The sequence below is a fragment of the Phyllobates terribilis genome, unplaced genomic scaffold (assembly GCF_046119375.1).
Source record: "Phyllobates terribilis strain yellow unplaced genomic scaffold, ASM4611937v1 Scaffold_7__3_contigs__length_470593459, whole genome shotgun sequence".
NCBI lineage: Eukaryota > Metazoa > Chordata > Amphibia > Anura > Dendrobatidae > Phyllobates > Phyllobates terribilis.
The window spans coordinates 231,679,273-231,703,634 of record NW_027362767.1 but is presented as its reverse complement, the minus strand read 5'-3'; the positions used below and the strand labels follow the sequence as shown (position 1 = coordinate 231,703,634).

General features: G+C 47.2%; 1 protein-coding gene across 1 annotated transcript in view; it reads left to right on the top strand.

The window, feature by feature from the left end:
• The window catches only part of WDR38 (WD repeat domain 38), a 74,095-nt gene that overhangs the window by 20,547 nt on the left and 29,186 nt on the right, over window positions 1-24,362 (top strand). Inside the window, exons 3-5 of the mRNA XM_073637760.1 lie at window positions 17,333-17,449; window positions 19,126-19,223; window positions 20,086-20,166. Of these exons, the coding sequence (XP_073493861.1) occupies window positions 17,333-17,449; window positions 19,126-19,223; window positions 20,086-20,166 (296 nt within the window). The remainder of the gene's footprint in view (window positions 1-17,332; window positions 17,450-19,125; window positions 19,224-20,085; window positions 20,167-24,362) is intronic.

The window sequence follows — 24,362 nt, the reverse complement described above, 5'->3', positions numbered from 1 at the left end:
ATAGTGATTCCTGTTATTACCGGAAAATACATATAAATATTAAATTGATCAGACAATATAATTATAGCTCAACTAGGACAATGATTCTGAGATATAATATCAAACGATTTTTGTAATATATCCAGATACCTTATATATTTAGAAAAAGTTGAGTGATAAAATATTTATTCATTATATGTAATGATATTTAAAAATAACTTCCATAGAGAAGTAAAATTTAAACCATGACAACAATAGACGAGACATATGGTGTTTGGTGGAATCTTATACATGATTCTGCTATAATTCGTAGTCAGACAAAAATGGTATATATAAGTCCCTTGTTTGATAGTACCAAGACAAACACTAATGTGGACACTTGAATAGTCAATCAGGGCATAAACACCAACAACGGACCGCAGTCCGAAAGCGCAACGTATCGCTATCCCATAGGAGATCCACCAACCCCCACCAGTGCAGCAGCCTGCATCTCCATCAAGACAACCCAGAACAAGAGAAACACAATCATTGCAGAAAGCACACAAATATGTTAAAGATCCAGATATTAATTATGATAATAGTTCAACCCAATAAAAACACATTCCAAAACTGACGACCATATATGAAACAATTATGTCGTCAGAATAAATGAGAAAATATATATAAATAAATAAGAAGACCTCCAACTAGAATGATGTTCTTTTTTCATGACAGCAACACATCTCAAAAATGTTGGCACAGTGTTCAGAAAAGGCTGGAAAACTAAGTGGTACTAATGAAAAACAGCTGGAGGGTCAATTTTCAACTAAGTCACCCAACTGTATATAAAAAGAGCATTGTAGAGAGGCAGAGTCTCTCACAAGCAAAGATGGTCAGAGGTCACCAATCTGTGAACTAGTGAACTTCTAAAAATTGTGGAAAAATTTCAGTTCCTCGGAAAACAATTTCAAAGACTTGAATATTCCAATATGTACAGCACATATTATCAAAAGATTCAGAGATTCTGGAGAAATCCATGTGCACACAGGACAAGGCCATCAGTCAATATTTGATGCTAGTGATCTACCATAGGTGGCACTGCATTAAAAACAGGCATGATTCCATTGTGCAAATCACTGCATCGGGTCAGGAATACTCCCTGAAATCAATGAGTGTGGTCACAATCCACAAATGCAACTGAAAGCGCCATCATGCAAAGAAGAAACCATATATCAACACTATCCAGAAACGCTACCAACTTTTCTGGGCCAAAGCTTATTCAAAATGGATGGAGGCAAAATGGAAAACTGTTCTGTGGTCAGTGTTATGATCTGCTACAAGCACTAAGGAAAGAAAGGAGATCCGTCCCTATAATAGAACTAAGCTAGATCCCTACGATGTAACGGGGAACCTGATCCTGCGATCAGACCCGCTAAAGTCCTCGGCTAGTCTGTACGAAGACCTATAGATGCAAGGGAGGGATCCCTACAAGAACTAGGGACTGGGATAAAGTTGGACACCTCCTAGCAGAAATTGTAGCAGTATAAGACAAACACACAACATAGAACATAAAGGTCCGAAGACCTAGCTAAACTGACTGAGAAAGGTAACTAAGCACCAGGCTAGCTTAAGAGTAGAAATTACAATGAAGTCCAGCAAGACCAGGAGGGCGGAGCAGGATTAAATAGGCAAAAAAGGTCATGTGACCAGCAAGATAGAAAAAACCTAACAGGAGAGTTCTAACAGTACCCCCTCTTCTATGAGGATCCTCCGGATCCCCTAGGCCCAGGCTTATCAGGAAACCTCTTGTGAAACGCTCTGACAAGTCTGGAAGCAGAAACATCATCCGCTCTCACCCATGAGTTATCCTCGGGTCCGAAACCCTTCCAAGCGACGACATACTGCAAACTCCCTCTATACCGTCTAGAATTTAGGATGCGGGAAATTTCGTGTTCCCCGTCCTCCACCACCGGAGGAACAGTGGCAGAGGAGTCTCCATCCGACACATAAGCTCTTTTCAACAGAGAAACATGAAACACCGGATTAATCTTCCAGGAGGTAGGAACCTCCAACCTAACAGCAGATTGGTTAACTACCTGAAGCACCTTAAAGGGCCCTACAAACTTGGGACCCAATATTTTAGAAGGAATCCTCAACCGCAGATTCTTAGAGGACAACCAAACCATGTCACCAATAGCAAATAAAACCTCTTGCCGTTTCCTATCAAAGTACCTCTTAGATTTTTTGTTAGCCTCCTGAAGATTACCACGCACATCCGTCCAAACTCTCTCCAAATCACCGGAAAAACTCTCCTCCTCAGGCATGGCCGATACCAATTTGGAGAATGACCCAAAAGATGGATGTCTCCCAGAACAACAAAAAAAAGGCGAACAACCAGCAGAAGAGGATGTATTGTTGTTAAGAGCAAACTCAGCAAGTGGCAGAAACTCAGACCACCCCTCCTGATTGTCTGCCACAAAACAACGCAAGAACTGCTCAACATCCTGATTCTTCCTTTCTGTCTGGCCATTAGACTCAGGATGATATCCGGATGAAAACGACAAATGAACTCCCAACCTGTCACAAAAAGCACGCCAAAAACGAGCCATGAACTGAAGTCCCCTATCCGAAACAATGTCAGTAGGAACGCCATGTAGTCTGACAATTTCCTTGACAAAGGCCTTAGCGAGTGTCTTAGCGCAGGGCAGTTTGATGAAAGGAACCAAGTGACACATCTTGCTAAAACGGTCCACGACCACCCAGATGACAGTGAAACCCTCAGAGGAGGGAACTTCAGTAATAAAGTCCATAGCCAGATGTGTCAAAGGAGCACTAGGAACCTCCAGAGGGCAAAGCAATCCCGCTGCAGGAGTATGTGAAGACTTAGATCTAGCACACACCGTACATTGACGCACCCACTTAATGACTTCCTTCTGCCATCCAGGCCACCAAAAACTGCGACCCACAAGTCTCTTGGTCTCAGAAATTCCTGGATGACCTGCCAACCGAGACTCATGACACTCAACAAACAAATCTCTCCTAAAGGTCCTAGGCACAAACAACCTCCCATGGGGAGTGTTAGATGGGGCATTCTCCTGTGCTTTAAGAATCTCATCTTCCAAAACGGAGTCCAATGCAGCAATCACAACACCTTCTTGTAAAATGCTCTCCTCCTCCTCAGCACCGACCATGGGAGAAAGGCTGCGATACAAAGCATCAGCTTTAACATTCTTGGTACCCGGGATGTAAGTAACGGAAAAATTAAACCGCGAGAAAAAAAGTGCCCACCTAGCCTGACGGGCATTCAAGCGCTTGGCAGCATCAAGATAGATCAGATTTTTATGATCAGTGAAAACCTGAATGGGAAATTCAGCACCTTCCAAGAGATGACGCCAGTGTTCAAATGCGAGTTTAATAGCCAGCAATTCCCGATTACCAATATTGTAATTAAGTTCAGTCTCAGAAAAAATTTTTGAAAAAAAGGCACAGGGATGTACTCCATCCTTGTTTTTCTGAGACAACACCGCACCGACCCCCACCGAAGAAGCATCAACCTCAACCAAAAACAGCTTAGTCACATCAGGCTGCATAAGGATGGGGGCAGAGCTGAACCTCTCCTTTAGAAACACAAAAGCTTCAATGGCCTCAGTAGTCCACTGAACCGCATTAGCACCTTTCCTGGTGAGATCGGTTAGTGGTTTGACAATAGAAAATTTTTTAATAAATTTTCTGTAATAATTGGCGAAACCCAAAAACCTCTGTATCAATTTCAAACCAATAGGCCTAGGCCATTCCTGCACAGCTTGAACTTTCACCGGGTCCATCTCAAAGCCCTCGCTGGAGATAATGTAACCCAAAAAACTAATTCTCTGTACAGCGAACTCACATTTCTCCAGCTTAGCAAAAAGCGAATTGTCAATTAATAACTGTAATACCTCACGTACGCTCCGCCAATGAGACTCCAGATCCGGTGAATAAATCAAAATGTCATCCAAATACACAACCACATTTTTGCCGATCAAAGGTCTAAGGATGTCATTAATAAGATTCTGAAAAAATGCTGGAGCATTGGTAAGACCAAAAGGCATAACCAGATTCTCAAAATGACCCACAGGAGTGTTAAAAGCAGTCTTCCATTCATCACCCTCCTTCATGCGCAACAAATTGTATGCCCCCCGGAGATCAATTTTAGAGAACCACTTGGCCCCCACTAACTGGTTAAACAAATCAGGAATCAATGGCAGTGGGTAAGGATTGCGTACAGTAATTTTATTAATCTCACGAAAATCCAGACAAGGACGTAAACCGCCGTCCTTTTTTTTAACAAAAAAAAATCCAACAGCCACAGGAGACTTGGAAGGCCTAATGTGACCGGCGGCCAAGCTTGTCTGTATGTATTCCTCCAAAGCCTTCCTCTCAGGAATAGTAAGATTAAATAAACGACTTTTAGGAAGAGTCGCTCCAGGGACAAATTCAATGGTACAATCATAGTCTCTATGGGGAGGCAAAATTTGTGACTCCTCCTCAGAAAAAACTCTCCAAAAATCCTGAATAGGTACAGGTAATTCCCCTTTTTCCACCGCAGCAATACGTCCGTTACAACACTTGTCATAACACTTAGGGCCCCAGGACTTAATTTCATTGGTAGACCAATCCAGTACAGGATTGTGCAATTTTAACCAGGGTAACCCCAAAACTACTGGAGAAGGCAAATTATTTAATACTACCAAATCCAAATTTTCTTGGTGAATACCATTAATAGTGAGGGGAAATTCACAGACCTTGTGAGTAACACTCTTCAAGGGGGAGCCATCGACAGAAACCACAGCAATAGGGGATGACAAAGGTTTGGGTTTTAATTTAAGTTTTTCCAAGAATCCCCCATCAATCACATTCAGAGTAGAACCACAATCCACAAATACCCGAAATTCAATTAATTCTTCCTGAGCAGCAGTAGTAGCAGAAAGAAATACCCCCTTAGTATTTAAACAGGCTATATGGGCGTAACTGGCCTTTTTTTTTTCTTTATTCATACGAAGCACACAGTTCTTAATAAAATGGTCAGATTTCCCGCAATAAAAGCACAAACCTTCAGAAGACCTGCGGTCTTTTTCCTGAGAGCGGGGTGCCATCGCCCCAATCTCCATCGGCTCTCCAATGTCAGTACAGACCCTCTCAAGACTCGGAGCTGACATGGCAGAGGATTTACTCTCATTAACCCTTGCACGCAGTCTCCTGTCCACCCGTATAGCTAATTGCATTGCCTCCTGCAAGTTTCCTGGTGTGGGATAAGCAATTAGCAAATCCTTAACCCTTTCACCTAGCCCCGCAAGAAACAAACTTTTCAAAGCTGAATCGTTCCACCCCACCTGGGCAGACCACCGACGGAAGTGAGAACAATATTTTTCCACATTACCTGATCCCTGCCTCAAACGTCTCAATTCAGTCTCAGCAGATGAGACACGATCAGGATCATAGTACAACAAACCCAAAGCAGAAAAAAAACTATCCACTGATCTAAAGCATGGATCACTAGGTTGGAGAGAAAATGCCCATCCCTGAGGTTGTTTGCGCAAAAGTGACATTATGAACCCTATGCGCTGTGATTCATCACCAGAGGATCTGGGTCTCAAACGAAAATAAAACAAACAAGCATTTTTAAAGGAAAAAAATTCTTGTTGATCACCAAAAAATAAATCAGGCAAACGTACCTTTGGCTCCACAAAATGTGCTCCACAACAGCTACTCACGTGTTGTTGGAGCTCGGCCACCTCCAGAGAGAGTCCCTGCAGGCGTTGAGCCAAATCCTGAACCGACACCATGATGGAAACTGGAGGTCTTTCTTTAGAGATATTTTTGGGCTGGACTTACTGTTATGATCTGCTACAAGCACTAAGGAAAGAAAGGAGATCTGTCCCTACAATAGAACTAAGCTAGATCCCTACGATGTAACGGGGAACCTGATCCTGCGATCAGACCCGCTAAAGTCCTCAGCTAGTCTGTACGAAGACCTATAGATGCAAGGGAGGGATCCCTACAAGAACTAGGGACTGGGATAAAGTTGGACACCTCCTAGCAGAAATTGTAGCAGTAAAAGACAAACACACACCATAGAACATAAAGGTTCGAAGACCTAGCTAAACAGACTGAGAAAGGTAACTAAGCACCAGGCTAGCTTAAGAGTAGAAATTACAATGAAGTCCAGCAAGACCAGGAGGGCGGAGCAGGATTAAATAGGCAAAAAAGGTCATGTGACCAGCAAGATAGAAAAAAACTAACAGGAGAGTTCTAACAGTCAGATGAACCAAAATGTGAAATTCTTTATGGAAATCATGGACTCCATGTCTTGGGGACTCAAGAGGAGAGGGACCATCCAGCTTATCAGCACACCGATCAAAAGCCTGCATCTCTGATGGCATGGGGTTGCATTAGTGCCTACAGCATGGGCAGCTTACCCGTCCTGAAGGTTACCATCAATGTTGAGTGTGACACCCCAGGGGTCTGGTTGCCACAGTGATAGAGATGTTATGTCTGAGAGCAGGTGGGAGGTCCTTTGGTCAGGGATCCTGTGCATGCCACACCTCCTGCCCAGTCTTGGGAGGGGAAGAACTTCCCCTATATAAACCCGGGGCTGAAGCAGGGTTAGGAGTCAAGGAGAGTAGAGACAAGAGACAGTCATAGGAAGAAACAGCTGGAGCTCAGTGGGAGCAATACTACTACGAGTCAGGGGCTGGCAGCTGCAGAGCTCGCCCTGACTGAGAAGCTTTCTTACCGGACCCGGCGTCCGAGGCTGTGGGGACTAACTCTTACCCAGCAGCAGAAGCCGACCGGCAGGGGATTTCAGGTCCTCAGGCCCAGAAACCCGAAGGCACGGTCACACGTGTGGGACCAGCACCGCCATCGTGGAGCGGAAGCCAATAGAAGGCCCCGAGTCACCGGCCATACGGGTGAGCACCACACGGTACACTCAGGGACGTGGGCTACTTATATCCGCTTCTAGCAAGGTAGCCAGAAGAGTACAGTCAGTTTGGGAGGCCTACAACTCCGCCTGGCCAGGGGAGATCCCATCTGCTCAAGGACTGACCAGGCCCCGTTCGCTAGCAAGTACTCCGGGAGGGTCTATCGTTGTTACCAGTAAAGACCCTGAATTACACCGCACCGTCTCTGAGTGGTTCCTGCTACCCCCATCTTCCACGTCGGCTGCCCTGAGGCCATACCCCTCCCGTTGGGGGTTATACTATCACGCTGCACAATTCTACACCGGCCTCAGCGGTCTGCCCTGCAGCGGCAGCTCCATAGCTGCAAATCAACGGGTGGCGTAGTCGACACTCAAATAACATCTATCAAGACTGCCACACACTGAGTCTGACCCCCTGGGCACGGACCGGGTCCCCGCCACTCGGAGACTACAACCCTCATCTGATCCGGTTCCGGGTAAGCCCCCGTGCGCGAGACGCTGCGCGACACAGCAGGCCCAGGGGCGCGTCAACTTTGGCGTAGTCGGCAGGATTTCGTGCCCGCAACCACCGGGTACTGCGTGCCTGAAAAGCAAAGACTGTTCAAACTTACCAGTGGTGAAGTTTTCCCGCCATCCGGCGCCATCTTCGGCCTTCTTCCCGCCATCCGTGGAGTTTTCCCGCCGTTGGACGCCATCTTGAGGACGCCGCGCGGGAAGAAGAGGGGCGTGGACTTCGAAAGCGCGCGAGAACTGAAGCCCCGCCTCACGTCCGGACGTTGCGTAAGGTCCTGGAAGGAGCCCAGCAGACGCCGACGTCACCGGAGCGCGACGGAAGGTCCTCAACCCTGACGATCTACTGCGGAGCCGCGGCCTACGGAACAGGATCATCGCAAGGTAGGCCACGGTCCACTAGGGGGGAGGAAGATGTCGGATACGGAGGAGAGCTTCACTGCCTCAGCCCCCACCAGCGCCACCGCTGCTGCAGTTATTCCCTTCACCATGCCCTATATCCCGGGAGCAGCTTGGCTACCCCAGTACTCAGGGGAGTCACATACCCTGCATGACTTTAGAGAAAAGCTGGATAGCCTCTTCCAGGTGTACCCCCTCACAGAAGAGCAAAAAGTGAGCATCCTGGTGGCCCAACTAACCGGGGCAGCTAAAAGGGAAGTAAAATCCTGGCCACCTGGGAGGAAGACTGTCGCAGGGATACTAACCCGGCTGAAGGATACCTTTGATACCCGCACCTCAGCCGAGATTAAGCTTAGATTCTACGGGTGCAAGCAGCGAGCGCATGAGAGTATAAGGGACTATGCACTAAACCTACAAGAGGCCCTGAGGGCCATTAAGCAGACCGAGCCTGATGGAGTGGGAAACGAGGACAGGCTGTTGACTGAACAATTTATAGAGGGACTGTATTGTAATGCCCACCGAACCCAGTTGCGGGCGATGGCCTTACAGGATCCCCATCTGGGCTTTGCACAGTTCAAGGACAGAGCCATCCGGGTGCTCCGAGAACCGGCACCGGGTGGCGTTATGACCCACAGGCGCCCAGCTATTACTTACCACCAGGAGGCAGCGCCCTTGTCGGCAGGGCCTGTGGGAGCTGATGCGCAGGCTTTGGACAATGACCCGGCTCCAGACCTACACCATCAGGTCCAAGAGCTAGCTAAGAGCATTGCTGCGCCTTCCCGAACTGTGCAGTCTTTACAGGTTTCCACCCCAGGGAAGATCCAGCTGGCATCCGGACCGGAGGACATCCCGTGGCGTCGACCAAGGAGGACCCCACCGGCCAGAGGAAGACCCAGTGACCGATACAGCGAGGACGGACGACCCATCTGCCGCCGCTGCAATCAACCCGGACATATGGCAAGGTACTGTTCTTTAAACGGGCACAACCTGGGGTAGAGGGCCAACCCCCAGGAAAAAGATCACCAGGCCCATCGAACTGGCGCGACAGATATGTGGGAGGACGTCCAGTCTTGCCGGTGGTACTGAATGGCATTCCCATGAGTGCCCTACTGGACACCGGGTCGCAGGTCACCACCATCCCGTACGTGCTCTTTAAGCAGTACTGGAATGACTCGGATATTACCCGCTACCCTGACGACGACTTGAGTATCATCGCCAGCAATGGCCAGCCCGTGCCACAGATCGGATTTAAAGAGGTGACCATCAAAATCGGTAGAGTCGAACTGGCAGCACAGGGACTGATCATTGTAGATATTGACAAACATGAGAGTCACCCAAAAATAACTCTAGGAACTAATGTAATTGAAAATTGTCTTGCAGAGGTGATTTTCCTTTTACAGCAGGTTGCCAAGAACGCCAGCTCCGGCGAGCAGCGGGTGCTCCAGAAAGAGATCCGGGCACTGATGCGACGGCAACAGGTGGAACTCTCCGGCGGTGAGATTGGTAGCGTAAGAATGTGTGACCCTTTTCCTATTGCCATGCCCCCAAAAAGTGAAATGATGATTTGGTGCCGGGCAGCTATTGGTCTGAGAGGTAGGGATTACCAGGCAATGGTAGAACCAGTTTACTCAGACAGTAGGCCCACCATTTTGACAGCACGGGGGGTGGTTGATGTACGCCATGGGAGGGTGCCCGTTCGCATAATAAATATCGGGGAGAGGGAAGTGTACCTGCCCCGGTATGCCACGCTAGCCAAATTATATACCATTAACCAAAATTCTATACAATCTGTGGAACCCTTGCCTCCATCTCACCCGGAGGAAGGTAACGGCTCTAAGAAAAACATGGAGGACTGGTGCCAGCAACTACATCTGGGTACTGACTCCACTCCCTCACACCAGAAACAAGGAGTCTATCGGGTGGTTCAGGAGTACGAGAGAGTGTTCAGTAAACACCCGTTAGACTTCGGGCGAGTCAAGGGGGTAGAACACCACATCCCCACGGGAGACCATCCTCCTATAAAAGAGAGGTATCGACCCGTACCCCCTGCCCACTACCAACACGCCAAGGGGATGCTTAGAGACATGAAGGAGGCTGGGGTGATCAGGGATAGCTGTAGCCCCTGGGCAGCTCCACTAGTCTTAGTCAGAAAAAAAGACAACACCATGAGGATGTGTGTAGATTACCGGAAAATCAACCGTATCACACACAAGGATGCGTACCCCTTACCAAGGATAGAGGAGTCATTGGCTGCTTTAAGATCTGCTAACTTCTTCTCTACCTTGGATCTCACTAGCGGGTACTGGCAGGTTCCTGTAGCAGAGGCGGACCGGGAGAAGACCGCATTCACCACCCCGATGGGACTTAGCGAGTTCACCTGCATGCCGTTCGGACTCTGCAACGCACCAGGAACCTTCCAACGACTAATGGAGTGTTGTCTGGGCCACAGAAACTTCGAGACGGTCTTGTTGTACCTGGACGATGTCATCGTATATTCCAAGACGTATGAGGACCACCTGAAACACCTGGCGGAAGTGTTCGAAGCTCTGGCGAGTTACGGCCTAAAGGTGAAACCCTCCAAGTGTCACCTCCTGAAACCAAAGGTGCAGTACCTGGGACACGTGGTGAGCGCTGACGGAGTGGCTCCCGACCCTGATAAGATCACCGCAATTAAGGAATGGCCAAGCCCCTCCAGCGTAAAAGAAGTGCGGCAGTTCCTCGGGTTGGTAGGCTACTACCGAAGGTTTATTCCCGGTTTCACCAAAAAGGCAGCACCTATGCAGGACCTCCTGATAGGCCAGTCCCGGAAGGCCAAGAACCAGAAGCCGCCCTTCAAATGGGAGGAGTTGGAAGAAGAGTCCTTCCGCCAGCTGAAGATGGCCCTCACGGGGGACGAAATCCTGGCGTACCCGGATTATAGCCAGCCCTTTATCCTCTACACCGACGCCAGTAACATCGGGCTAGGAGCCGTACTGTCCCAGATCCAGCAGGGGAAGGAACGAGTAATCGCCTACGCCAGCCGAAAACTGCGACCCACCGAAAGGAACCCCGAGAATTACAGCTCATTTAAGCTAGAGTTCCTGGCCGTAGTATGGGCAGTCACCGAGCGCTTTAAGCATTACCTCGCTTCTTCCCGGTTCACCGTGTACACGGATAACAACCCGTTGACACACCTGGACACGGCAAGACTCGGTGCCCTGGAGCAGAGGTGGATGGCCCGTCTGTCCAACTACGAGTTCACAATCAAATACCGGGCCGGACGCTCCAATACCAACGCGGATGCCCTGTCCAGGATGCCCAACCTGCCGGACGAAGGAGAAGATCCGGAGGGACTGGAAGAAGTTGAACTCCCTGCGTTCCACCGTCATGGGACTATCCAGTATTCCCACCGGGTAAGGAGTAAGCAGGCTGCTACGTTGAACCCCTTACCTCACTACAACTGGGCGGAAACGCAAGACAGCGACCCTGCCGTCCGACTGGTGAAGGAGATGCTGACTCGCCCGGAGGCTTGCCTTGAACCAGACGCTCCGGAGGAAGCCAAACAACTATGGGCAGAGAAGAGTCGACTGTTCCTTTACAAGGGGAAGTTGTGCCGCAGAATGGTTAACTCCCGGACGCATGAACTACTCTGGCAAGTAGTGGTGCCACGAAGAGACGCAGCCATGGTGATGGAGGCATACCACGACGGAGCTGGACACTTCGGGTGGAAGAAGCTGGAGTTCCTGCTGCGCGAGCGATTCCACTGGGTAGGCATGAGGGGAACCATTGAGAAGTGGTGCAGAGACTGTGGCCCGTGCAACCTGAGAAGGAAGGACCGTGCCAGCCAGAAGACTCCCCTGCAGTCCATCGTCACCCGGCAACCGTTGGAACTGGTAGCCTTGGATCATGTAAAACTGACCCCAAGCAGAAGTGGCTACGTCTACGCGTTAACCATCGTGGATCATTACTCCCGGTTCTTGGTTGTCGTCCCCGTCAAGGACTTAACGGCTCAAACAGCAGCTAGAGCCTTCCAGCAGCACTTTTGCCGTCCACACGGGTACCCGGACCAAGTGCTGACAGACCAGGGACCTGCCTTTGAAGCGGAGGTCTTCCAGGAATTCTGCAATCTGTATGGCTGCCGGAAGATAAGGACGACACCCTACCATCCGCAAACTAATGGACTTTGTGAGAAAATGAACCAGGTGGTAATGGATCTTTTAAAAACGTTGCCCCTGGAAGAACGCAGTCTGTGGCCTGAGAAGTTGCCCGATCTGGTGGACCTATACAACCACATCCCGGTAGGTTCCACCAACTGTACCCCGGCTTACCTAATGAGGGCAAGACCTGGTAAGTTACCTGTTGACCTGGAAATGGGAGTCCTGACACCCGAGGACACTTCACCAGAAACAGACTGGGACACGGAGAGGCAGCAGCAGTACCGGAGAGTACAGGAGAGCGTGGAGCGAAGTCTCTGTCAGGCTAGGGAAAGACAAGAGAAAACTTACAACCAGTATGCTCCCGCTGTTCCCCTGGTACCCGGAGAGCAGGTCTTGAAGAGGAAGAGACGGCTCCACAAGTTGGACGACCAGTGGGAAAAGGACCCGTACACCGTACTGCCCTCAAGCCACGAGAACCCGAAGGTTTGTACCATCAGTAAAGACGGAGGGGAAACCACAGCTATTGTATCCCGGGACCACCTGAAGAAGTGTCCCGAACAACTGAGGAACCCTGAAGAGGAACAAGAAGACCATCGACCCGTAGAGGAAAGGGAAGATATGGTTAGTACTGTGCTCGGGGACTTCCCTCGGTCTTGGACTCAAGTCAATGGTGCAGTTGTGGTACCCGTACTCACCTTCCTCCAACCAGCATCCCAAGCACCTACGGAGCAACAGGTAGAGCTGGAAGAACAGCCGGTCCAGGAGGCAGAAGACCCCACACCCGCAGACCAGGAGGATCAACCCTCTGCTTGCAGTAAGCCTGCCATATCCCTAGTGAGCCAAAGAGCCGGTAGACAGCTGCCCAGTTTACCCTTGACAGCTCCTACACCCTGTAGTTCAGGGCTAGGCAGTCAGCTCCGTAGGTCCACTAGGGCCACTAGAGGCCAGTTACCCGCACGGTGGAGGATTTGAAGTGTATAAATTGTTTTATTTATGTTTACCTGTGTATTGTTGCTTGTGTATAATTTTGTGTTTCTAGTTATTTGTAGGAGTCCTTGGTGGATTTACCGGGAATCCTTGTACATAGTTGGAGCGTAACCCAGGACGGACTAAAGACTGTTAAGGACTCGGGGTAGGACAAACCCCTACCTGGTTACGTCTCCCTGTTTTGGTGAAATGGACACCTTGCTTTTCTTCAAAGACTGCACCCGGTTACGGACATGCCGTAACCATCTTTATATGTTTTTCTTATTGTATTATTATTGTTTTTATCTTGTTATGTTTTTCTAAAATATGTTTAGTCCCGGAGTACTAAATTTCACTAGGGGGGAATGTGACACCCCAGGGGTCTGGTTGCCACAGTGATAGAGATGTTATGTCTGAGAGCAGGTGGGAGGTCCTTTGGTCAGGGATCCTGTGCATGCCACACCTCCTGCCCAGTCTTGGGAGGGGAAGAACTTCCCCTATATAAACCCGGGGCTGAAGCAGGGTTAGGAGTCAAGGAGAGTAGAGACAAGAGACAGTCATAGGAAGAAACAGCTGGAGCTCAGTGGGAGCAATACTACTACGAGTCAGGGGCTGGCAGCTGCAGAGCTCGCCCTGACTGAGAAGCTTTCTTACCGGACCCGGCGTCCGAGGCTGTGGGGACTAACTCTTACCCAGCAGCAGAAGCCGACCGGCAGGGGATTTCAGGTCCTCAGGCCCAGAAACCCGAAGGCACGGTCACACGTGTGGGACCAGCACCGCCATCGTGGAGCGGAAGCCAATAGAAGGCCCCGAGTCACCGGCCATACGGGTGAGCACCACACGGTACACTCAGGGACGTGGGCTACTTATATCCGCTTCTAGCAAGGTAGCCAGAAGAGTACAGTCAGTTTGGGAGGCCTACAACTCCGCCTGGCCAGGGGAGATCCCATCTGCTCAAGGACTGACCAGGCCCCGTTCGCTAGCAAGTACTCCGGGAGGGTCTATCGTTGTTACCAGTAAAGACCCTGAATTACACCGCACCGTCTCTGAGTGGTTCCTGCTACCCCCATCTTCCACGTCGGCTGCCCTGAGGCCATACCCCTCCCGTTGGGGGTTATACTATCACGCTGCACAATTCTACACCGGCCTCAGCGGTCTGCCCTGCAGCGGCAGCTCCATAGCTGCAAATCAACGGGTGGCGTAGTCGACACTCAAATAACATCTATCAAGACTGCCACACACTGAGTCTGACCCCCTGGGCACGGACCGGGTCCCCGCCACTCGGAGACTACAACCCTCATCTGATCCGGTTCCGGGTAAGCCCCCGTGCGCGAGACGCTGCGCGACACAGCAGGCCCAGGGGCGCGTCATGAGTATTATATAGAAGTTTTAGAACAACATATGCAGACCTTTCCCCAATAGAAAATATTTGGTGCATTACGAAACTAAAAATCCAGCAAAGGCCCCGGACCGTGGAGCAGGATGAATCCGACCTCAGAAGAATAGGACTACATTCCTCTCCCAAAAATTCACCAATTGGTCTCTTTATTTCCCATTTACAGACTGTTGTAAAAAAGAAGAGGGGATGCTACCCAACGTTGGACACGGACCAGGCCCAACTTGTTTTAGAAAAATGTCCATTGTTAACTTTATGATCTGTGATCTATGTTCTGCTGTGAATAAAATGTGACAATAAGAGATTTCTAAATCATTGCATTCTTGTTTTCTTTACATTTTACATGGCGATCCCAACTTTTTTGAAATTGGGGTTGTAAATGTAAAGATTACTTCTGCGTATATGACCTGTGTGAAATGCCGCAGATTTAGAAGCTGCTAATTCATAGGACATCCATACACTTGTATTGAGAGTTAAAGAGGTATCAAATCTCTTTGACCCAGTAGCAATCTCCTCAGAAGCAGCACTCCTGGAAGTTTTACTGACACACAATCATAGGGTAGGAAATGGGTTTTTACAGCGGAGTGACTTGTAAAAGGAGGTGTGGGTATGCATCACACCCCAGGATCTCTTAAAACTTGATTTTAAAAAATTTGTGTGTTCATTCACAAAAAAATGAATCACAGCACTAGTAGTGCTACTGCCGCTTTGCATTTTTTCCCTACACAGTTGCGCCCCATGTGAATTTCTATGCAGAGAAATGCAGCACAGCCTAATTCTTTTGTGCTGGTGAAATGCCAAAGGAACTCAAGATCTGGTTCTCAAGATTGCTAGTAGTCTGAGAGATTGGAGTACCACTTTAATGAAAACCATTATGTGACTCTGGCTAGTCACTTCTCACGCACAAGCCATGAGACAGGGGGAGTAAAGAGTTCCGGGTCAAATACCAAGAGTGTACGTCAAAGGCAAAGGGAATAGTCAAATGGCAAAGACTAATGTCAGGCAACAAAGAGCAGAGTACATCAAAGGCAAAGAAGTGTCATGGCTCGGTTATGGGATTTGATCTGAGGACCTTTTGCTGCATGGTCGGTTTCCCTCTCTGCTGGGCTACAGTCCTTTTCGTCTGTATCCAAATACTGACGGTTTCTTTTGTCTTGGTTTTCCTTTCTTGATTTGCTTTTTTCCAGGTGTTTTCCATTTTCCCTTTTGGCTCTGTCTTATCACATTTTGGGGTGGGCTTTATATGTTCACCTCTCACTTACCTCACTTGCTGGCTATACTTCCATATAAATGGTGTTTGGAGTTCCAGCTCCTCAGGTAGGGGTTTATCCTGTCCGGTAAGCCCCAGTTGTTTTTTCTGCTGCAAATCTGTGAGTTTTTCTCCCAGCACCTTTCCCCTCTTCTCCACTTCTGGGGGTCTGGGAGGTTTCACTTATTCTGTTTGTTTTTTTGTTCTCCTTATTTATCCCTGTCTATCCTTTGTGAATGTGCTTTAATTTCTCAACCTTGGTTATCATTTCTCCCTGCATGCTTTCCTCTACCTTTGTTGGATTTGTGTTGCAGCCTCCCATCTGGTTCTTCAGGAGATACAAGAAGCCCCTCGACGGCCTTTTAGGGAGACAGGTTCGAGGAGGTGTATTTAGTTGTGCGGCTAGGGCCATTTCTAGTCTTTACAGGGACCAGTTGGGGACAGGTGCAGTTTCTCTCTTTGGAAGTTATTTCCCTCTTCTGTTACACGTGTGTGAGTGTGTGAGTATAATCATAACAAGAGGTAAGACAAACAAATAGTCAAAAGGCAAAGTCCGAGGTCAGGCAACGATCAGAAAGCAGAGCACAGAGCACAAGGAACACACCACCGAGCAAAGCCACGACTGGCAATGGTCTGACAATCGTCAGCTAGCTAAATAGCCAGGCAATCACCCAGAAAAGGAGGCACCTGGAGAAAACTTAGCAGGCACAGATTGATTGGGCTGCTGTTCAATCCTTAATTTGCATGGGGATAGCCCGGCACACCACAGCCCTTGATTGGATGGCCGGGCTATCCCATTCACAAAACTGACAGCCCAGCATGCCTCTGAAATCCATGGGGCAGCTGAGCTGTCACTCACTGCATCCCTAGGACACAGTAAGTGGCGGAATCGTGACACATTAATTGAATGTTGAAACCTCCAAATAACCTCTATACTATGAATTGCTACATATTCATACACGTTATATTATATACAACCAGGAATAAGCATAATTAAATAAAACAATAAAAAACATAAAGAAAATGTTATTATACTCATGTGTTTCTATAAAAACAATATTGTTTCCATAACTCCATATATACATCATAGCATCAAATTATCATACAGTTACTCGTCTACCTTGTAACAATATTGCTACCAGGACAAAAGTAGCCACATTTTGCTCTTATTTTATTCCCGCTGCTCCCCAGTATATTACTTTTATTTATTTTTTTATTAATCCGCCATACAGTTCCAGAGATATGGGCATTTTTACTTAGTGTGTGCTCATTTTTATGGTATTTATCGTATTTACAAAGGTGGCATTACTCCAAGGATTCCTTGGGGGCGTATCTTTAAGCTGCTCTGCATAATTATGCTGTGAGCCAGACCCCGTTGTAAAGACCATTAAAAAGTAGCATTACATAAAAAGGCCCGTATCTCTAGAAGCAAGTGGCAGATTTAAAATATACAAAAAATGGAGTACTCAGGGGATGCGCGGGAATGAAATAGGAACAAAAACTGGACGCTTTGAATCTGGTGACTGGTCTTCCTTAAAGGATTATTCCCTTGTTCTTAAATGGGTGTATTTGTAAAAACTAACAATTTTGCAAATAACTATGTATCACACATTACCGCACAAGCTGATTGCTAGAAAGGCCTGATTTTCAGCCGCGGACGTCATAACTGGATAATTCATAAGGGTTATTGGTTAATTTTTGTGTTAACTACTATTTCATTTAATTAAACCTAATGTCCCTTACCCCCTGTATCTCTGTAGGTCCAGTAAAGTCATGCTGCTTCTCCCCTGATGGCTCCTTGTTTGCAAGCTCATCACATGACTGTACGGCGCGGTTATGGAGGTTGGATACTGCGGATTGTCTTCATGTGCTAACTGGTATGTTAGAAGAAGTCCACTATAATATAAGGCGTAGGATCAGAGTCTCACAATTCCAAATTTGTAACAAATGGCCAAAAAAGTTTCATAAAAGATGTAAACATCAGAAATTAAAATTGAATTATGTTTTATGTCAATGATCCCAGGTTAGGCTTTGTTCTCATTACTTTTTTCGATTACGTTCTCAGGAGCATTAAACCTAAACCCTCAATATATGAGGCATATACCATACAGGTGCATAGGTTACTAATTGGCTCAGATTTAGAACCTCATAGGTTGGACTAAGATTTTCAAAACAGACAAAAGAGAATGCCACCAGTGACCAGGACATATGCCAAAAGACCATAAACACTTGATGTAGCATGGCCATATTCCTACAAATTTCACGCATCTCATACCGTCATCCAGGCAAAATTGGTGACTATAAGACTACATTCTCATGGGGAAAATACACAACAGATTTTCTGCGGCAGATGCGCACATGGAAAACCTGCTGCATATTACTGTGATTTTACTTGGGGATCATTCAAACGAGAGTGTTTCCAGTCCACGTGCTAGACCACGCATGGGTCAACCATGGGCCAACAGTAGGTGCACAATAATGCATGCAATAGAAGGCAGCTCCTACATCTGCCCACGATACGAACAAGCACACTCAGCCGAGTGGAAATTGACCAGCGCTGTGGATTATAGAATGCAGCATATCCATTTATTTTGTGCATGGCATAGCAGGTTCTACCTTTTCCAATGCAAATAATGCAGCAAAACTCTACCTTTACCAATGCGGATTTCCAGAATTTGCATAGAACTTTAAAAACAGCACATATAAAAATGTCCTAAGGGTACATCCGTATTTTCGGTCCGTGAAAAAAACTGACCTCACATAGACAGCTCTAGGACCAATGTTTTTTTATTCGGCTGTTCAGATGACCGTTTTTTCACATGGAAGGAATGTCTGCATGGAAAATATCGCAACATGTACTCGTCGTCTGTATTTCAGATGAGACTCACCCATTGAAGTTTTATGGGCGAGCAAAAAAAAAATAAAAATCGTATCCCATATGGATCATTCGTATTGCATCTGATTTTTATGGATACATTGCAATTTTTAATATAGGGAACTGTTTTTGGTCTTTTGTTAACTGTTGATGTATAAAAACAAATGCTGTTTTTTACTGGATGGAAATCAGATTGTTTTTTAATATGGTCGCGGAATTTTGCATAAGGCCTCGTTCACACGACCATATTTTTGGTCCAAGTACGGTCTGTAAAAAAAAAAAATGGATCACACTTGGACCAATGTTATTCAGTGGTACAGATGAGCAACTTTTTTCACTGACCGAAGCTGCGTGTACAGCATACATTAGCTTCTTCTGTAAATCGGATGAGACTCACCCACTGAAGTCTATGGGAGCGCAGAGAAAGTCGGATGCCGTACCGAGATACAATGTAGCATCCGATTTTTACGGATACATTGCAATTTTGTAATGTAGGAAACTGTAAATGATCTTGTAAATTATTAATAGCCGCTGCTGTAAAAAGCAGATTGTATACGGATGACAAGTGAGAAAAAACTCGTCTGAGTTTTCGGGATGAAAATATCTTTACCAGCTGCAATTGTTTTCTATCTTTTCTGAATCCAGAATTTTTTTTTAAATCAGCTCTTTTTATTTCAGATCATTCCAAAAGTGTAGAAACCGTTAGTTTCAGCCCAGATGGCAAATATTTACTGTCTGCGGGATGGGATCGTCTTGTCATCTTGTGGGAAGTGCAGGTATGATCCCCAAATTTATAATCTCATGCAAGAAAATATTGTAGGGATCCATACTCTCAGGTAAGCATTAGGTAGCGTTCACACAGGCAATGCGGTTTGGTCAAGACAGGTGCAGTTTTATTGCTTTCATAAAACTCCAAGGAATTCAAAACCAAAAACAGCCTCTTCTACCAGAGCAGACTTCATACACAGAAGATGTCTGGTCATACCAGTCTTGTTATCGTCTTCAGCCTGAGCTCCAGTAGCTTCCAGCGCCAAACAGAAATTTTCAACTCCAGACACAGTTCACACTGAAGAGGCTGCAGCTTCTACACAATTTTCTGCAGCTCCAACACACAGACTGCTCAGCTTTCCTAGCTGTCCCATACTGTCTCCATTCAGAGAGAAACTCTGGCATATCGCTCTCTCAGCTACAGCTCACATTTTGGCTGATCACTCACCAGCAGCACACTCGATTCTGCTCCATTCAGCAGACTGACACACCTAGTGACCACAGGCTCTGGTTCTAGTAAAAAGCTAGGCAGGTGCATCTAATCAAATCCTGTAGAGCTAGGACGTAACCATGTCCTACCTGGCTCTGCTACAATATTCACATTTTATATAATGGAAACTGTTTTACAATATGAGTTGTATGATGTACTTCAACATTATCTTTTAGAAAATTGATATGCTATAGAATTCATGCATTCTGGTAAGAAGGTTAATTTGCCCTCTGCATATATTACAAAACACCCATGGATTTTTATGGGGGAAACATAGGCCCTATATAGGCCATAACAGTGGGCTCTACTGTTGCTCTACCCATCACTCATAGGTAATGTGCATTTTTCTAAATTTACCATTTATATCATCTATTTATCAGACCGGTCAGAGATGTAAGACTTTCGCTGGACATCAAGATGCCATTCAGTGCGGTGCTTTCTCCACAGATGGTTCTCGCTTTGTAAGTATGGTATTATAGTGACAGCAATGTAAACTGAGAGGCATCAGAATACGCCAGCACAATGTCTATGTGTGAAAAATGAGGTCCAGGGAGCACACGTGTCGGTGGCTATGTCACGTACGCAGGTGGTGCACATGGTTCGGACCGGGCTTACCTAGGAGGGGCGTAGCTAAGCAGCTACCTGGTGTTCACTGGAGTTCCTGATGGTGGAGTCAGACTGAGCTGCAGGTAGCCACCAGGTACCACTCCTAAGCAGTCCCCAGTATTGCAGCTGCTAACCCCAGGGGTTAGGTACGCAGACATGGATAGGACTTGGGCTCCGTTCAGACTACTTGGATCAGGATCCTCTGCAGAAAGGTTACGGACAAGGAATCTCAGACAGGGATGATTTGGAAACTGGTTTTAGTAGTCCATGTATATGGAGTACATGGATAGGCACAAGTTCAGACACACAGGTCTCGGATATACAGTACAGACCAAAAGTTTGGACACACGTTCTCATTTAAAGATTTTTCTGTATTTTCCTGACTATGAAAATTGTACATTCACACTGAAGGCATCAAAACTATGAATTAACACATGTGGAATTATATACTTAACAAAAAAGTGTGAAACAACTGAAAATATATCTTATATTCTAGGTTCTTCAATGTAGCCACCTTTTGCTTTGATGACTGCTTTGCACACTCTTGGCATTCTCTTGATGAGTTTCAAGAGGTAGTCACCGGATATGGTCTTCCAACAATCTTGAAGGAGTTCCCAGAGATGCTTAGCACTTGTTGGCCCTTTTGCCTTCACTCTGCGGTCCAGCTCACCCGAAACCATCTCCTCGATTGGGTTCAGGTCTGGTGACTGTGGACCAGGTCATCTGGCGTAGCACCCCATCACTCTTCTTCTTGGTCAAATAGCCCTTACACAGCCTGGAGGTGTGTTTGGGGTCATTGTCCTGTTGAAAAATAAATGATGGTCCAACTAAACGCAAACCGGATGGAATAGCATGCCGCTGCAAGATGCTGTGGTAGCCATGCTGGTTCAGTATGCCTTCAATTTTGAATAAATCTCCAACAGTGTCACCAGCAAAGCACCCACACACCATTACACCTCCTCCTCCATGCTTCACGGTGGGAACCAAGCATGTAGAGTCCGTCCGTTCACCTTTTCTGCGTCGCACAAAGACACGGTGGTTGGAACCAAAGATCTCAAATTTGGACTCATCAGACCAAAGCACAGATTTCCACTGGTCTAATGTCCATTCCTTGTGTTCTTTAGCCCAAACAAGTCTCTTCTGCTTGTTGCCTGTCCTTAGCAGTGGTTTCCTAGCAGCTATTTTACCATGAAGGCCTGCTGCACAAAGTCTCCTCTTAACAGTTGTTGTAGAGATGTGTCTGTGATGCGCCCAGGGGATGGGGGCGACTCGGCGCCCGGGCCTTGCTGTTTGGTTTTGGGGGATGCCGCGGCGGCCGGCTCCCAGGCCCGTACCCTGGGGTCACTCTTTAAAAAGCAAGGAAAATGGGGGAAAGGTGTATGGGATAGGGAAAGTTCGCGACGCCACCTGTGGTGTCTGGTGAGAATCACCAGCGCTGCTACAGTCCTCTGAGGCTGGTGGTCAGGCAGCTTAGTTGGTTCTGCTCTCCACAGGACAGGTGGAGCGGGGCCTCAGGGCAGCGTAGGAGAAGGGATGCAGGACAGAGGGGGCCCAGCCGGGTCGGAGGAAGAATAGGCACACACACGACAGTTCACTTCAGTACCTTTACTGGTGGTGTTTCAGGCACGATCCAGGGCACTGTATGGTGAAGGGTGCATTTCAGGACTCTCCCCAGTGAGCGGGTGTGGGGCCTCCTGTTTCTTGCCTTTTCCTGTTAAGTTTATGACCTGCCTGAAGCTAGGTCTAACTTGGTCTCTGTCTTGCACCCGCTGACCTGGTGGTAGGGCCTTCTGTTGGAGATCACACTCCCTGGTATCTTGGGCCTCAGTGACTCCTGACCCTGGTATAACAGTCAGCGTTTGGTGTTCCTGGGACATGTTGTTCGCCAGGGGTTACGGTTGTTTCTGCTGGTCCTAGAGAGCCCTGCAGACGCGGATCCGGTGTCCGGTAATTGATTGTGGGGTGAGCTGGTTAAGCTCCTCTGCCCCCTATGTAGCTCGCTTACTCCACTTGCCTTCGGCCACGCTCGGGGCCCTCACTAGGCTTCACACTGGCAGTAGGCCTCGCTACTCTTCACCGCTCTTATGGTGTCGGCACGCCTTGGGCTCACTAACCTGAGCTCCTTGAGTCTGGGCTGGACTGCCAACCTCTCTGGCTGCAGCAGACTTTAGACTTAGACTGTAGATTCCAGACTTAGACTGTAACTGGACTCCTTACAGACTTCAGACTTACTCCAGACTGAACTGCCTAGCTCCACCTTCCCTTTTTATATCCCTAACGGGCTCCCTCTGGTTGTCTGAGGTGGAAGGTGGAGGTGTGTGTATGCTATGAGGGCCTCTTGTGGAGGAATCCGTCCATGCACCCCTCTAGGATCTGTGGCACCAATGCGCAGCAGGGGCGCCACATCTGCTGCTAGAACTCTGTGTGGCACTGACCTAGTCTCTAATCTGAGCTGCTGTTAACCTGCGATTTCTGAGGCTGGTGACTCAGATAAACTTATCCTCAGAGGCAGAGGTGACTCTTGGTCTTCCTTTCCTGGGGCGGTCCTCATGTGAGCCAGTTTCTTTGTAGCGCTTGATGGTTTTTGCAACTGCACTTGGGGACACATTCAAAGTTTGCCCAATTTTTCGGACTGACTGACCTTCATTTCTTAAAGTAATGATGACCACTCGTTTTTCTTTACTTAGCTGCTTTTTTCTTGCCATAATACAAATTCTAACAGTCTATTCAGCAGGACTATCAGCCTTGAATCCACCAGACTTCTGCACAACACAACTGATGGTCCCAACCCCATTTATAAGGCAAGAAATCCCATTTATTAAACCTGACAGGGCACACCTGTGAAGTGAAAACCATTTCCGGTGACTACCTCTTGAAGCTCATCAAGAGAATGCCAAGAGTGTGCAAAGCAGTCATCAAAGCAAAAGGTGGCTACTTTGAAGAACCTAGAATGTAAGACATATTTTCAGTTGTTTCACACTTTTTTGTTAAGTATATAATTCCACATGTGTTAATTCATAGTTTTGATACCTTCAGTGTGAATGTATAATTTTCAAAGTCATGAAAATACAGAAAAATCTTTAAATGAGAAGGTGTTTCCAAACTTTTGGTCTGTACTGTAGATTCAGGTACCACCAGAGTGGCTTCAGGGTTCGGGACTTGCCACACAAGGACCAGGGATGATGGGTTCAGGACTGGCCACACAAGGATCAGGGACTTCAGGTTCAGGACACTGACCACACCAGGAACAGGGTGCCTAATATGTCACTAGCTGCACCACTAGCACACTAATGAAACACGTTGCTTTGGGACCTCACTATTGGGGAGGGTGCCTTTCAAACAAGATGCCTCCCAGCTATTGGTTGGGGGCCTTCTTGCAGGTGCATGTGCTGGCCCTTTAAGAACAGGGCAGCTTGCACACTAAGCACACTGCCAGGAACTAGATCAGGAAGCAAGGATCACGCCAAGGGTCACGCCGAGTGACGGGGAGCTAACAATGCGGCTGCAGCGGTGAGTATGTCGGTGTCCCTGCATGAAGGGTGAAGGGGAGCCATGCAGGGACACCGGCAGCGGCGTTTTAGGTTGCAATTGGTTTAAGGCTTATATACTTGCCATGGATCTTGTATGTTGTCTCTCAGGGACCCTCCATGTGCTGTGGTACAGTTCCTCTGAGAGTCAACACATTCTCTCCTACAGGCATAAATACTCATAATACACATAATATCACAATAAGGAGACCTGAATGACATTATTATGTGCGTCCACAACATTCAATCAAATTAGTTGGACTCTTAGGTGGAATCCTTATATACTATTTTATACACTGGATATATAAATAAATAAATGAAAACCTATACAAGGCCAAAATGTATAATGGACACTTCCAAATAGACGTAAATACCCGAAAAAAAGGGGAAGTGATAGAAGCCTAAATGGTAAAAATACAACACTCTTTATTAGAAAAATATAACAAAAGCAGTAACATTTTAGTAACAAGCAAGTACTAAATGCAAGTATGCAAGTACAACATAATAATAATTTTTATTTCTGT